Genomic DNA, 13,795 nt, shown 5'->3' on the forward strand with positions numbered 1-13,795 from the left:
CTCAGACTGAATGGAAGGTGGAAGCTTGCTGGCCATGGAGACAACTGTTTATAGAACAATTAAAAAAAAAAACAAGTATTTTCTGTATCTTAACCACACCATATTTATTTTCATGGCAACAATAAGAATCATGATCCAACCCAGTAGTCACTGAGCACAACTATAAGACAGAACTAGGTAATTACAAGTAACTAAGAAAAATACTGAATGAGACAAAAAAGTAGAAGTCAGCTTTAGAATTCTTCTGTTTTTAACTGGCAGCTTTCTTTCACAAGCAGCATGGTACTCAGCTACCAAGGAAGAACAGATAGTTCTTGGTGCTATAGACTTTGTAAGTAGTGAAAATACAACATTTTAACGACGCTAGAAGACTGCTATGGCAAAGCAACAGTCATTCTGACCATATACTACTAATATTAGGAAAAAAACAGCAAATGTGGCAGAAGTTTGCAAGCAATGATCATCAGGGAAAAAAAGAGAGTTTAACATTCACTTTAATTTATACTAAGAGCACAGATTCAAAATACAAAAATATTATTAAATGCAAATGGTATTAGATAGTTATTTTGCTCTTACCATAAAGAAAGAACAAAGTCAGGAAATGAAGAGTAACTGGCTAGATATGGGCCCAAGAAACTAAATGCAAGTAAGCTGTAGTCCAACTGAACGTGACCTAAGATATAAAAATAAAGAGCATCAATTACTGACTGCAGCCTTCACTGTATACTATAAGAATTGAAGTTCTCCTGTCAGTTCTTTTATATTCACTTCACCTCTCCAAAGACATTCTTTATTGCTGTGATTCCTTTGCTTACACAAGATTGTTTTGAAAAGATTCTAAAAGTATTCAGAAAATATCACTGTTGGGGATTTTTTCCATTTGTTTCACTAATACTTTGAATTGTAAAACACTTTTTCCCCCAACTACCTGGGGGAAATCCTTTGCGGTTAATCTCATTCATCTACATGAGTTGAGGAAGCATTACGATCCTCACTTAAACAGCAAAGAAACTGAACCATGGAGATGATAAGCAAATTAACCAAGGAGGGCACTAACATAGAACAGGCAGAAACATACATTAGACCACAGACCCCAAACTTGAACCACAAGAACCACAACTCTTAGCTCAGATCTCTCCATATCAGACCAGCTCAGCAGCCTGCCTGGAAGCCTAGTGCAATATGATTTCTTTTTGTTATTCAGACTGTTCTTTCCAGTAATTAAATTCATTCAATTTGTTTTCTCCTTATAACAGTTCAATTTTATATTGTCATATTCCTCCCTGGCTCAAGTCTCATGAAAAATAACGCAGCAGAAAATTTCTTACATTACTTTCTGCACTTCTTGTCATTAGAAAGTTTCCTGTCACAGTTTCTCAAGCCTTACAGAAACAAAACCCCTTCAGAAACAGGCTGCTTAAAGTCTTGCTTTAATGAAATGGTGACAAGGATGAAGACCACTACCTTTTAACTCTGACAGTTTATTCAGCTCTGGAAAACTGTAGATATATATGACAGGATTCAGCTTCCGATCTGAAAAGGCCAGCACTCCATACTTGGGGTTCACTGCAAAGGCTCCCACCTGGCCAGTCTGACAGTGCAGTGCTGTTGTCTTCTTTGTTTCAGTATTGAAGAAGAGGATGTAATTGCCACAGGGGTAGCAGACAGTTTGATTGTTGATAAAGCCAAAGTTCTTGTTTGGGAATCCTTGAACCCAACTTGAGAAAGAGCAAGTAAGCATTAAAACAGTTAAATATACACATTTATAAGAGGTTTTTACCTTTGAGAAAGTACATATAATCAATACCAGCATCCCCCTATCACATGAACCTGCATTTCACTCTAAGTTAAGACTGACTGAGCCACATCTTAGCCTGGTAGAAACAAGCAACATTTATCCAGCATCCTCTGTGTACAGCACCACTGTAGTACCATCCCTTCTAATTTTTCTCCATCTTTTACCCTCTTCCAGATAATAGCATTAAGCTGAAAGATGCCTTTGCCCCTTGCAACCTCAAGCAGCATTTTTACACTCCTTCCAGAGCAGAATTCAGCATTAAGATTAGAGTACAGGAGATCAACAGTTTAACTACCAGGCTTTACTACCACCTCAGGGGTCTCCTAGTTAAGGACATTCTTTCATGACCGAGGACAGATCCTAGTTAAGGACATTCTTTAAGGACCGGCCGGCTCCCACCTCACTTCCAGCGTGTTCTCCTTGGGAGAGGAGGAGCCGCGGCCTCCACCGGCGGCCGCCATTTGATTACACCGTCTCCTAGGAACAAGAACTGGCTCGAGCTCCTGCAGGAGCCAACCAGCCAGAGAGTGGGAAGGATTTAAAGGGCCTGCGCACTTATAGGGATGTAGTTTGTACTTAGGGGTGTGCTGTTCTGCTCTTTATGATCGTAATTAAAAGGTCATGGAACATGATCAGTTCTTCCTGACTCGAGGGTAATTCTGCATGAGGGGCTACCTTTGATCTGGGCAATTATCTCTATTGCTGACCTGTGGGTAATTCTGCCTGCCCTGAGTTTCTTAATCTGGGTAATCATGGCTGCAGATCTATCTGAATTAGAGCTGGGGAGAAGGCTGCAAGTCTCTTGCCCTGCTACCCCTGCCCCATACACGCCATTGCTACTCTCACTCTAATGGCGTGCTGCCCTTCTCACAGTGAGGTGCATTGGAGCTGCAGCACAGCCCTGCACTGTGCCTCCTGTCCCCATAGATCTATGCCATATAAAACCAAGGTAGCATGAGGAAGCTTTATTCTGCCATCCCACAGATCTGGCTCCATGTTATCTGCCTATTGCAGCACACAGACCTTGCAACGTTTGGATTTCTACCTTCCTTTCTCTGGGCTACAGTTTAGCAGACTGCCCGAGTCCTTAACCACTATTAGAAAGTCCAAGTTGTTTTACTTATGTATTTATTCATTTTTATGACCCACAATATTGCTGAAGCCAATACTAACGGTAGGTCATGACCCCTCACACAGTTCTTAGGTGGGAGAAATTATCTTGTTGATAAAGGGCGTCTGTTTGCCTGAGGCTTGTGCAGGAAACTACCACACCCTCCCACCGTTGCGTTACTTAATGGTTATAAAACCAAACAGCGGTGACTCAACAACAACAAAAAAATCACTTTCTTCTTTTCCAGCAGCCAAACACAATGAGGACTTAGTACACAAAAGCCCCAAATCCTCGCGTCTTCTTGCGGCCGCTGTTCCTGCCCATCCAAAGGCCGCCCTGGGGGCGGTGTTAAGTGTGGGGCGTTGCGTTGCAGCGCAGTAGTGTGGTGTATCACGGCATAGTACGGCGGAATGGCGGGCGATCACTCTCGTAGTCTGGGCAAGGGTAAGTACCAGCCGGGCAGGCGGCTCTCGAGGGATGGAATACAGCTGTAACACTCGCCTCCGTTCTCTCTTCAGGCAGCGCAGCTCCGGGCCCGGTGCCCGAGGGGGTGATCCGGCTGTACAGCATGCGATTCTGCCCCTTCGCTCAGAGGACTCGCCTCGTTCTCCGTGCTAAGGGCATCAGGTGAGGCTGGCTCCTTGGTGGTCCCTCTGGGGAGGGTTCCTGGCCGTCATAGCACTTGACCCTGTTCTGAATAAGTGTGACTGGAGCCTGGCAGCGTGCTGTTTGTTTTCCACGTAAGCTGCAGCAGATACGAAGCAATAGGAATAGTCTGTGTGTGTTTGTGCTGCCACTTAGCAATGTGTAGCAGGAAGCAATTGACTTTTTTAACAGAAAAAGTGTCACTGTCTTATTCCTCTTTTGTAATAAATCCGTAGATGTCACTGCTTGTGTAGTTTCTTTTTCAAGATAGCCATGTCATTTTGTCATAGAATCAATGGCTTAGGTTGGAGAGGACCTCAAACCTATCCAGTTCCATTCCCCTTTCTGTGGACAGGGTTACCAGCCACCACATCAAGGTCTAGGATTCTATGCAACTTGGTCTTGAACATCTCTAGGGATGGGGCACCCACAGCTCTCCAGGCAGCAATGCCAGTGCCTCACCACCCTCTGAGTAAAGAATTTCTTCTTAACATCTAACCTAAATCTCCCCTTGTCTATTTTAATGCCCTTCCTTCTTGTCCTATCACTATCAGACCTTTTAAATAGTCGATCTCTCTCCTGCTTACTGTCTCCACTCAAGTACTGGAAGGCTGCAGTGAGGTCTCCCTGAGCTCAACAAGCTCAACTTCCACAGCCTTTCTTTGTAGGAGGAGTGCTCCAGCCCTCTGATTGTCTCTGTGGTCCTCTGGACCTTCTTGTGCTGGGGGCTTGAGGCCTGGACACAGTACTCCAGATAAGGCCTCATGAGGGCAGAGTAGAGGGGGGACAATCACCTCCCTTACCCTGTTGCCATTCATCTTTTGATGTAGTCCAGGATGCTGGTGGCCTTCTGGGTTACAAGTATTCACTGCTGGCTTGTGTCCAGCTTTTCATTCATCAGTACTCCTAAGTCCTTTGCAGAACTATATTTTTTTATATAACTGGTATCCATTTGGCTTTTATTCTGCATATCTTTCCTATACAAGGCAATAGGAATCAAAGTTGAGAAGTCTGAATGCTGTCATTTGGTCTTTGATGTAAAATCAGATTAAAGTGGATCTTAATTTCAGCTGTGGCTTACTTACAGTCAAGTTCTTCTTTGTATGTCCCAGAGTTATCATGTGATAAACATATGCTGTGTGCCAAGGTTGACCTTTGTTATTAGCATGACTGGCAGGGCTGCTGCTTACAGGCTGCGTTTGTGTTTTACTAGCTTAAAAAACAAGTCAGTGCAAGTCAGTGCAATTTTTCTCTGGTGAAAAGTGCTTCTGCTTCCTGGCAGTATTTCTCAGAGTCAAATGGTTAATCCTAGAAAGAATTTTGGGGAAGACAAGGGGGAGCAGGAGAATGAGGATTCAGCTTCTCAAGTAACTGTAACTGTTGAAGTGTTATGATTGTATGTGGAGTAGACTGCAATGGAGATGAACCTCTTTGGATCTTGTTTCCTTTATTCTTTTAGGCATGAAGTAGTTAACATCAATCTGAAGAACAAACCGGACTGGATCTTTGAGAAGAACCCTGATGGGCTGGTTCCCATTCTAGAGACTAGCAAGGGCCAACTAATTTATGAGTCCCCGATCACTTGTGAGTATTTGGATGAAGCATTTCCAGGAAGGAAGCTGATGCCTTCAGACCCATATGAGCGAGCCTTTCAGAAGATGCTTCTGGAACATTTCTCAAAGGTACTGTATGATCAGAGTGGGATTGTGCTGCTTAATTTACTAGAGTTTCAAAATCTGCAGCTGTATTGCCAATGCTGCTTTCATCACTTGAGAGGTGTTGTGTGTAGGGAAACCATTTAAATAACCAGAGAAATTTGGAGTTTCTTACAATTAGCTCATAAAAATCACTGTGCATTTGAATTGCACTGGGAATTAAGAAGACATGGATTCAGGAAGACAGCTAAGCTTGTTAAGGTGTGCATGACTGAGGCAGGATTTTGAGCATCCTGCAACAGAGACTACATTAGTAGGCCAAACTAGCCGAATGTTTGAGATCCAGGCAGTGACAGTTGCTGTATGTTAATGAGTCTCTCTGTAGGAAGTACTAGAGCTGTATAAATGCAGAATATGAAGTGACTAACTGAAAGAGCCTGCAGCCAAGGTCAAGAGATAGCTGGACTAGCATAAGGCTGGTTTTGGTTTTCACTGTGGGGTGGAGGCTGGTGTTTTGGCTGACTAGAAGTAAGCTTCCAATGTTCTGTATGTAGATAGACCCTTCAAAGTATATGCTTGTACTATAAAACAAAAGAAGTCAGCTTGGGTATGAAGCAGGTGAAGAGGGGGAGCAATGGAAGATACAAAGAGAAAGATGTGAATGAAGGAGAAATATAAAAGTCCAAGGGGAGGGGAAATTATATCTCAACATCTTAAGCTCCAAGTGACTTGCATTGTTGTAGGAGGCATTTTGAAAACTTTCTCCTTTTTACAGATAACAGCTGTGATTTCCAAGGCTCTCAAAGCAGGAGAAGATCTCACAACGCTGAATGCAGATTTAGCTGAAAAGTTTGGCAAACTTGATAAGGTAAGAACATCTCATGATAGCAAGCAGCATAGCAGTTGTGTGCTTCTCACCTGTTTTTCTCACCCTGTTTTTTTGGTATGGCTGTTTCTTTTTTTGTTTGTTTGTTTTCTGCTCTCATGCTTTGGCATTTGGAGCAGATCTCTTATTATTTATGTGACAACCATAGCAATGAACAGTCTTTCAATTTCATCCCCTTGGCCTGGGATGTACAGTAGCACCACTAGAGTGTAATCTGTCCTTTGCAGAAATCCAGCCCTGGGCTGTGTTCTGCTACTATGGTGTAATGTGACTTCAGCTGAGCTCCAGGAAATGCCAGGTGGTGGGTTTTTTTGTGTGTGTGTTAGGAACCTTATAATCCTTATTTAGTGTCAGTAGTGGTTCTTGAATAGCCTGAAGAGCTGCTGAACTTTATCACAAATCCATTCCTTGTACATTTTTAACAGTTACAGCTGATGCTTGTTTGGCTCGAGCAAGAACTGATGCTTCAGCACATCTCTTCTGGTGCAAAGCTTGCAAAAGTTTTCCACTACTTTCCTGTGTGTTCTGTTTCCTGCTCCCCTAAGCAGCCAAAGTAAAATTGCTTTCAAGTATTCTCATCTGTCTGATCAGGCTGATGTTTAAGTAGTGCAGATACTTCAGTTCTTGGGAGAAACAAAGTGTATTTCTCTGCTCTGAAATACAAATCTGTAGAATATTAACAAGGAATTAAGCTTCCTGCTACTTTATTAACTCTGCAAAGTATTTGTTACTCCTTTGGTGTCTCTGTTTTAGTGTAATGGTTAATTTTGCAGCTGTAATTTTGGTTAATTTTGCCCTGGGTAATTTTGCAGCTGTAGGTTGACTGAGGTTGGCAGAAAGGGGCAGAGCAAATGTTGCTCAGTCTACTTTATTATGTGTTGTCTTAGTTTCAGCTGGAATGGATTTTTTTCTTTAGAGTGCTTGGTATGATGTTATGTTTTCGTTCTAGGAGAAAAACAACTTTGATAACACACCAGTGTTTGTAGTTGCTGCTAAATGGTGCTGTTAGAGCTGTAGTCAGAAAGGCACATGTTTTTAAACATTGCTGCATTGTGTCTGCTGCTATCCCATAGAGGGAGCTATGTTTCTATCTCTGAACTGTGCAACTGTCAGGCTGCATTTTGCTTGACACTTGATGATTTAAACAGCATGGGATGTTTTTGGAGGGACTACTTTAAAGTTTCTGCTAGACCATGGGGTCTGAGGGGTAGATTGTAAATGCTATAGGAGTTCAATCTTAAAAATGCCAAAGCCTGGAAAGGCAGGGACTAGTCTTCTGAAGAGCAAGCGTGGATCTGGGAAGTCCTTGAAGGGTTAAGCTTGATCTTTATGGCGCTTGAAACAGATCAGAAGCCTTAAGTATAACAAGGAGAACGTGCTGCAAATATGCTTGTTGTTGTTGTCTTGCTGCTTTATGTGCTGAGTGCTGGAGGTTTCTTTCTGTTGCATGTGAACATTGTATTTCCTGTTCCTCCTGTGCCTGGAATCAAATCCAGTTCCAGATACAGCGTTAGGAGTATTTTCCTGACAACAACTGGACTGAAGTGCCATTGGTAAAGAGTCCCTGCTGAAACTGGCTTCTACTTTAGCTGGACGTTGTATTTACCTGGCGTTGTTCTAGAAATGTGCATATTTGATTCATCTCGGCCATTGTTGCTTTTTTACAAGTCAGAAATCACTAAATAACAAATTCTGTGAGATGAATTCCTTTTTGTTTGTGCAGAAGCTATAGATCCCTAATAATTAATATTTTGTGGCAGTTTTTGAACCAGCTCTGGAGAAGAAGTGGACTGACAGTGTATGAAATAGTTAAATTTGATATCACAGTTGCATTACTTACCAGTTCTGACTCCCCATATATTGCATGCATAAAGGGAATGTGCTGTACATGCATTATTTCCTGCCGGATTCCTGCAGGATACCTGTATTCCACCTCAGGGTGGGCTTTTTGTTACTGTAGTCTCCTGGTGTGGAAATCTTCCTTCTGAGGATAATTGTTATCTCTTGTCCCTCACAGATTCTCTCTCAGCGCAACACTGTGTTTTATGGTGGGGACTCCACCTCCCTGATTGACTACTTGATCTGGCCCTGGTTTGAACGCCTAGAAGCCTTCCAGCTGAAGGAGTGAGTACCTTGCCTGGCTTCTAGCATGTTACTGAAATGCTGCTGTGTATTCATTGTGTATTAGAATATATGTTGTAGCAAAGGGCTGCTTTTAAGGTTGGCTGAAGAAGCTGTGAGCTTCCTTACGATTTTGGGGCAGGGGTAAACATCCTAAATCAGAGTAGGAATCTTATGGGGAAAAATGCTTCCTTTCACCAGAGCTGTTTTCATAAAATTCTGGCAGTTCTGGAAGTAGTAGTCAAAATTCAGGTATTTATTTCCATTCCTACAAGAGGGGGGGGAAGACATTTACTGGAAGAGATTAGAGGCATGGAGGCCTAGGTTTGAATTTGTTAATCTAAAACCTTAGGCTTGAGTTGGGTATCTCCTCTTCAGCCCAGGATTTCTGAGAAAGGAGGCTGGTTTTGTTCTGTGAAGAATGAACTGTGTCCTGCCTTTCTATAGGTAGAAGTTATATCCCATTTGTAATAGACTTTTTTTTTTTATTTTTTTTTTATACATAAGTGTTAGATACGTGCTTACATTTACCATGGTTTTGGGTTGACAAGAGTCAGCTTGTATGAGGACATTGCTGATAAAAGGGAAAAATGAGTGTTGTTCTAATACCATGCAGATATTTGCTTGCTCAGTGGGATGGGGAAGAAAATTGAGAAAAATTCTTGTACTGAGATAAAGACAGTTTAATAAGAAATAAAAAAGGGATAGAGAAACAACGGTGAAAGAATAAACAGAGTAAGTGATGTACAAAACAATTGCTTGCTGCCCTCCAACCAGTGTCCAGCCAGTCCCTGAGCAGCAGTGGCCCCCCTGCCCAATTCTCTTGTTTTATTGCTCAGCATACTGTCATATGGTGAGGAATATTCCTTTGGCCACTTTGGGTCTGGGTCAGCATCTGTCCTACCCCCAGTCTCTTTGCTGGCAGGAGGCACAAGAAACTGAAAAGTCCTTTGTGTCAGCACTGCTAAGAAACAACTGAAACATCAGTATGTTATCTGCAGTATTCTCACTCTTAAATCTGATGTACAGCACCATACCAGCTAGGAAGAAACCTAATTCTATCCCAGCTGGAACCAGGACAATGAGTATAGAGCAGTTTAGTGCATCTTGGTGACTAAATTGTTCTTGAAGAATGAGGAAGATGCAAGGAATCCTTCAAATGAATTAAAACTATTGTAACATTGATGGGCTGCTGCTCTGCTTTGTTTAGTGTGATCTTTTATTGGAAGGGGAAGTATTACAAGCTATACAGGACCAAAGGCCTAGAGTTACCAAGGTACCTGAATGATCAAGTATCTGGACCACAGTCTGTTAAGATGCTTTCTGAATAAAAGTTACAAGCTACCTAGAGAAACTGTACATTAACTGAACTTGGGACTTAGAGACTGGAGTGCAGAATACCCTTAAGTCAGCGTACCAGGAGAGAACAAAAAAGAAGTTTGCACTGTCAAGCTTTCAGCTTGCCATGTACTTAATTGTGTTCAAGTGGATTTGTGGATTTTGTTGGCTTAATTTTGTTTCCTCAATAGACTGTTTCTGCATTCTGAGTGGCTGGGTTGCAGACTAGTAGAAGCTACGCAGCTTATCTCAGTCTTCTAGAGAGAGGAGAGAAATTTGTGAGTTGTGAAGGAGTGTTTGTTAAAGAATCACCACTAATAAAGTGCTCAAGAGGGAGGCAGAGGTGTGCAAGCCTCTGTCCTCAACTCAGAGCAGGTTAGAGATATGAATAGGGTCTCTTTTGTAGAAGGAATAACAGGAGCGGAAACTTGTTAAACTTGTGGTATCTTACACAATAATTGTTCTTTGTCAACTTTGCAGAGTGAACAAGCTCTGTTAAGAACTATCTGGCTTTCCAAATGTCAGTCTGTCTTCTGTGATCTGTTACATATTTGGCACTTGCTCTGAGGTGAATGTCTCTGTGTGTGTGAGAGAGAGAAAGCAGTACAAGTAGTGAAACAGAACTAAAGCTGTTTTCCTTCCTTGATGCCCTCCTGATTTCTTGTTTGTGTTAAGACTCTTTCCTTTTCCCATAGTGTTTTGACTCATACTCCAAAGCTCCAGTGCTGGATGGAGGCCATGAGGAAGGACCCGGCTGTTAAAGATACAATCACTGACACACAGATGCTCAGAGGTTTCCTCCAGCTCTATTTGAAGAACAGTCCAGAGGCATGTGATTACGGACTGTGAGATGTCAGTGGGCACATGCTTGCTGATGTATCAGTGCCTCTCTTCAGTGTGAGCTTTGAGGATCTAGTGCAATTTGATGTGGGGTCTTTTCTGGTTGCATTTCTTATTGTTTGGGTGAATCTATGCTGGAAAGACTGTTAAACTTCGTTCTTGTTAGGAGGAGGAGGAAGTGGAAAGCCTTTGCTGATCATGTATTTTGTGTGATGGAAAATGGTGGTTTTACTCAGAGGTGACCTGTCATCTGTAGCCTATTTGCTGGTATTTCTTTTGGGTGGTCCTTAAACTGGCTCTCTTACTTGAATAAAAGTTGTAATGCTGATGTCTTGAAAATAAAAGCAAATGTTTCCTTTAAGCACAGTTGTTGTTTCTTCTTCATAAGCATTGGTCTGGTTGTGCAGAGAGAAGTGAGGCACTGTCAAAAAACAAATATTGTGGTGCAACTGGAAAACTATGACTTAAGTGCTACCATGGAAACATGGTGGAATGAATCTTATGACTGGAGAGCTGTGATTAAGGGCTACAGGCTCTTCAGAAGGGGTAGGTGGGGAGGAGGGTAAGGGGAGTTGCCCTCTATGTTAGTGAGTGGATAGACTGTGAAGAGCAGTCTGGTCTGAACTAGCTGGTCACAGCCGAAGAGTTGTGGTAAACAGTTTTATGTCTGGGTAGAGGCTTGTTTAGGTTGGACTAATATTAGGAGGAAGTTTTTCAGTCAGAGGGTGGTGAAGCACTGGAACAGGTTGCCCAAGGAGGTTGTGGATGCCCCATCCCTGTAGGCATTCAAGGCCAGGCTGGATATGGCTCTGGGCAGCTTGGTCTGGTGGTTGGTAACACTGCCCATAGCAGGGGAGTTGAAACAATATGGTCCTTATGGTCCCAGGCCACTCTGTGATTCTTTTTTCCTTTTTGTATCATGCCTTCCCACATAGTAACTCTGAGGAGGTGCGTGATTGTGTAACTCAAGTAGGAAAGCAGAGACGAAAGATGGATTTGAAGAACCAGCAGGAGCTCCTCTAATAAATGTGCTTCCTACTGGTCTACACAGCATGTGAGTTTGCAGCTATTGGACGGGGTTGTTTGCACTCTTAGTAGTTTTAATTCGCTGTGCAGGTTCTGTACTTGGTTTTACCTGTGGCTTTTAAACACATCTGCTGTTACTAGGAGAAAAACAAGTTAATTTGCCATTTCCTTCCAGAATGCTGATAGGCTTTAAAAGTTTCCTAGTCCTGATCTGAAGCTGTGTGTACAGTCAGTTGTCGTTAGTGAACCCAGAGGAATCATAAAGCTGTGAGGTGTTGGGCCATGGGTCTATAAGCTGGTTTATCAGGTGATAGCAGGGTTTGAGCTTGAAGCTATTTTCCCCAAAATGGTATGGTGAAATTTCAGCAGCAAACTTTAAAGAATTACTAACTATAGAGTATCCTGGTATCGTTAGTTGCTCTGCTTTTATTTAAAGCTTGTCAAAGCTTTAGTTAGTGAAGTTAGTAAAGTGTGCTGAAAATTGGCTTCCATAAACATGCTGGGAATATACTGCAGTTTGCTCCACTGTATTATTGAGAGATAGTGGGAGATGTGACTTAAGTGAGATCCACCGATGGGTTAAGAACAGAGCCTGGCATCCATATATATAAGTGGCTAAGGGTTGGCCACAGTAACCAGGAGACTGTATTGTGCAAACAGAAACGATGTGTTCTCCTCATCTTTGTTTAGTGGCTCTAGAGTATACCATTATAAATATGCTACTTCAGCAAGAAAATGTAAAATGAATTATTCTACCTTATAATTTACTATTAAATATCAGTGCTCTAAATCTCCTGGCAGACAGCTGGGGTCCTGAACCCATTACAGCACATCAGGAAATACAGACCTCAGGCAAAGTGTTTTTGATGTAGTAATGAATATGCAACGCTTGGACATAGCCTGCAAAGGAAAGAAAAAGGTTATGTGAAATGGACTGGCTCTCTCCTTTCACTGTGTATGGGTGTAAAGAATAGAATTTAGTACTTTAAACAGTCCAAGAAGAAAAAGCATATTGTCAGTTTTGGTCAACAGAGGAAGAAGATGAAGCCAGTGAACAAATGATTAAGCAGACTGATAGCTCTGCCCTTTGATTAGATCTCCCCTTCAGATCTTCTTTGTATCAGTTTGTATGGCAAGTGATGTATTTACTCATCTCCTACTTCATAGTTTGCTCTTGAAGGTTGTTGGTGGTACTTCTGTTTTTCAAAACAACTGTGTGGTTTTTTTTATCATTCCTTGTGCCACCAAACATAATTGCTCTCAGCACAAGTTTAAAGGAAAAGTTCATAAATGGGGGAGGGGGAAAAAGGGAAGAAAAATTAAGAGAAAAGGAAATGGCTGTTTCTTGTCATGCCTCATTCAATAGCTGCAATAGCTGTCATGCTCATCAGAAGTGCTTGGCTGTGTGTGAGAGCATGCGCTAGGCATGTGTTGGCACATTAGTACATCTCTGGACCTGCTCTCCCCGATTTTCCACTGTCATGGCATTTGTAATGTTCCCGTGTTGTTAAGATTTGAGAGCTGCCTGTTTCTCTTCTTCTCTCCTTTCTCTACTATTATTCTGGTTTTGGTTTTGTTTTTAATTTCTTTTCTATCTTTTTCATCACTCTGTTCCTTGGACAGTGATTTCACTTGGAAGGGCTGATGAAAATTCAGTCTCTTTACAGTCATGAGAACAGATGCCACTTTATTAAATCATTCCCAGTTCCTATAATATATTAGAAGGAGTGCATTCTGCTGCTGGTCCAAAGCCAGCAGTGGTAACATTAGGTTTTTTTAGCTGAGTAAATAATTAATGCTGTGTGATGTTACTGGGGCTTTTTTTTTTCTCCTAAAGCAAATTTTGCTGATTTGCTTAAAAAAGGGATTAAAAAATTTGTCAGTGAGATTTAGCTGTGCCTCTGGTGGAATATGAATGCTACTTAGCAGTGAGCAGTACTGTTGTATCTGAGTTGAGGAGTATGTTAAAAAGCAGCTTGTATTAAGGGACTGAGGTACAGAACATTTACTGCACTGTTCACAGCCATCTCATGATGCGTAGACCACAGTCTGAGACAGAATGCTACAGGTTTGTTTCTTAGAACACTGGCAACACTGATGGAAAAAGCCATCTCTCCAGGGAAAATGGAGCCCAGAAAAGCAGCTCTGAACAGCTTCAAGCTGAATAGAGAGGATATGGTGCTTCCTGTAAACTGCAAGCCACTTACACAACTCACTTATGTGGTTGCACCAGCAAAGGCATAAGACTGCTGGGGAAAAAGGATTACAAAGCTGTCTGCTTGGGACCACCTGAGGAACTGATGAAAACCAACTATGTGATAATATGGCTCAGTACTGTCCTTTGTGTCGTTCTCTGTGTATGGTCCTATTTTCTC

General features: G+C 42.1%; 2 protein-coding genes across 2 annotated transcripts in view; one reads left to right on the top strand and one right to left on the bottom strand.

The window, feature by feature from the left end:
• The window catches only part of CFAP43 (cilia and flagella associated protein 43), a 37,956-nt gene extending 35,509 nt beyond the window's left edge, over positions 1-2,447 (bottom strand). The window contains exons 1-3 of the mRNA XM_015867246.2: positions 2,198-2,447; positions 1,465-1,718; positions 577-673 (exon numbers count right to left, since the gene is read on the bottom strand). Of these exons, the coding sequence (XP_015722732.1) occupies positions 577-673; positions 1,465-1,718; positions 2,198-2,259 (413 nt within the window). The 5' untranslated portion in view covers positions 2,260-2,447. The remainder of the gene's footprint in view (positions 1-576; positions 674-1,464; positions 1,719-2,197) is intronic.
• A 719-nt stretch (positions 2,448-3,166) lies between these two features.
• On the top strand, positions 3,167-10,755 carry LOC107316096 (glutathione S-transferase omega-1-like). Its single transcript, XM_015867247.2, has 6 exons — positions 3,167-3,353; positions 3,428-3,536; positions 5,014-5,236; positions 5,985-6,077; positions 8,113-8,219; positions 10,250-10,755. The coding sequence occupies exons 1-6, from the start codon at positions 3,320-3,322 to the stop codon at positions 10,401-10,403; spliced, it is 720 nt and encodes a 239-aa protein (XP_015722733.1). The 5' UTR covers positions 3,167-3,319; the 3' UTR covers positions 10,404-10,755.
• Positions 10,756-13,795: the final 3,040 nt, after the last annotated feature.

Source organism: Coturnix japonica, chromosome 6 (assembly GCF_001577835.2).
Source record: "Coturnix japonica isolate 7356 chromosome 6, Coturnix japonica 2.1, whole genome shotgun sequence".
NCBI classification, from domain to species: Eukaryota; Metazoa; Chordata; class Aves; order Galliformes; family Phasianidae; genus Coturnix; species Coturnix japonica.

Coding starts and splice junctions, on each gene's coding strand:
- LOC107316096 (XM_015867247.2), top strand. CDS start 3,320: ATGGCGGGCGATCACTCTCGTAGTCTGGGCAAGG. Junction 3,537..5,013: donor CTCCGTGCTAAGGGCATCAG/GTGAGGCTGGCT, acceptor TTATTCTTTTAG/GCATGAAGTAGTTAACATCA. Junction 5,237..5,984: donor TTCTGGAACATTTCTCAAAG/GTACTGTATGAT, acceptor TCCTTTTTACAG/ATAACAGCTGTGATTTCCAA.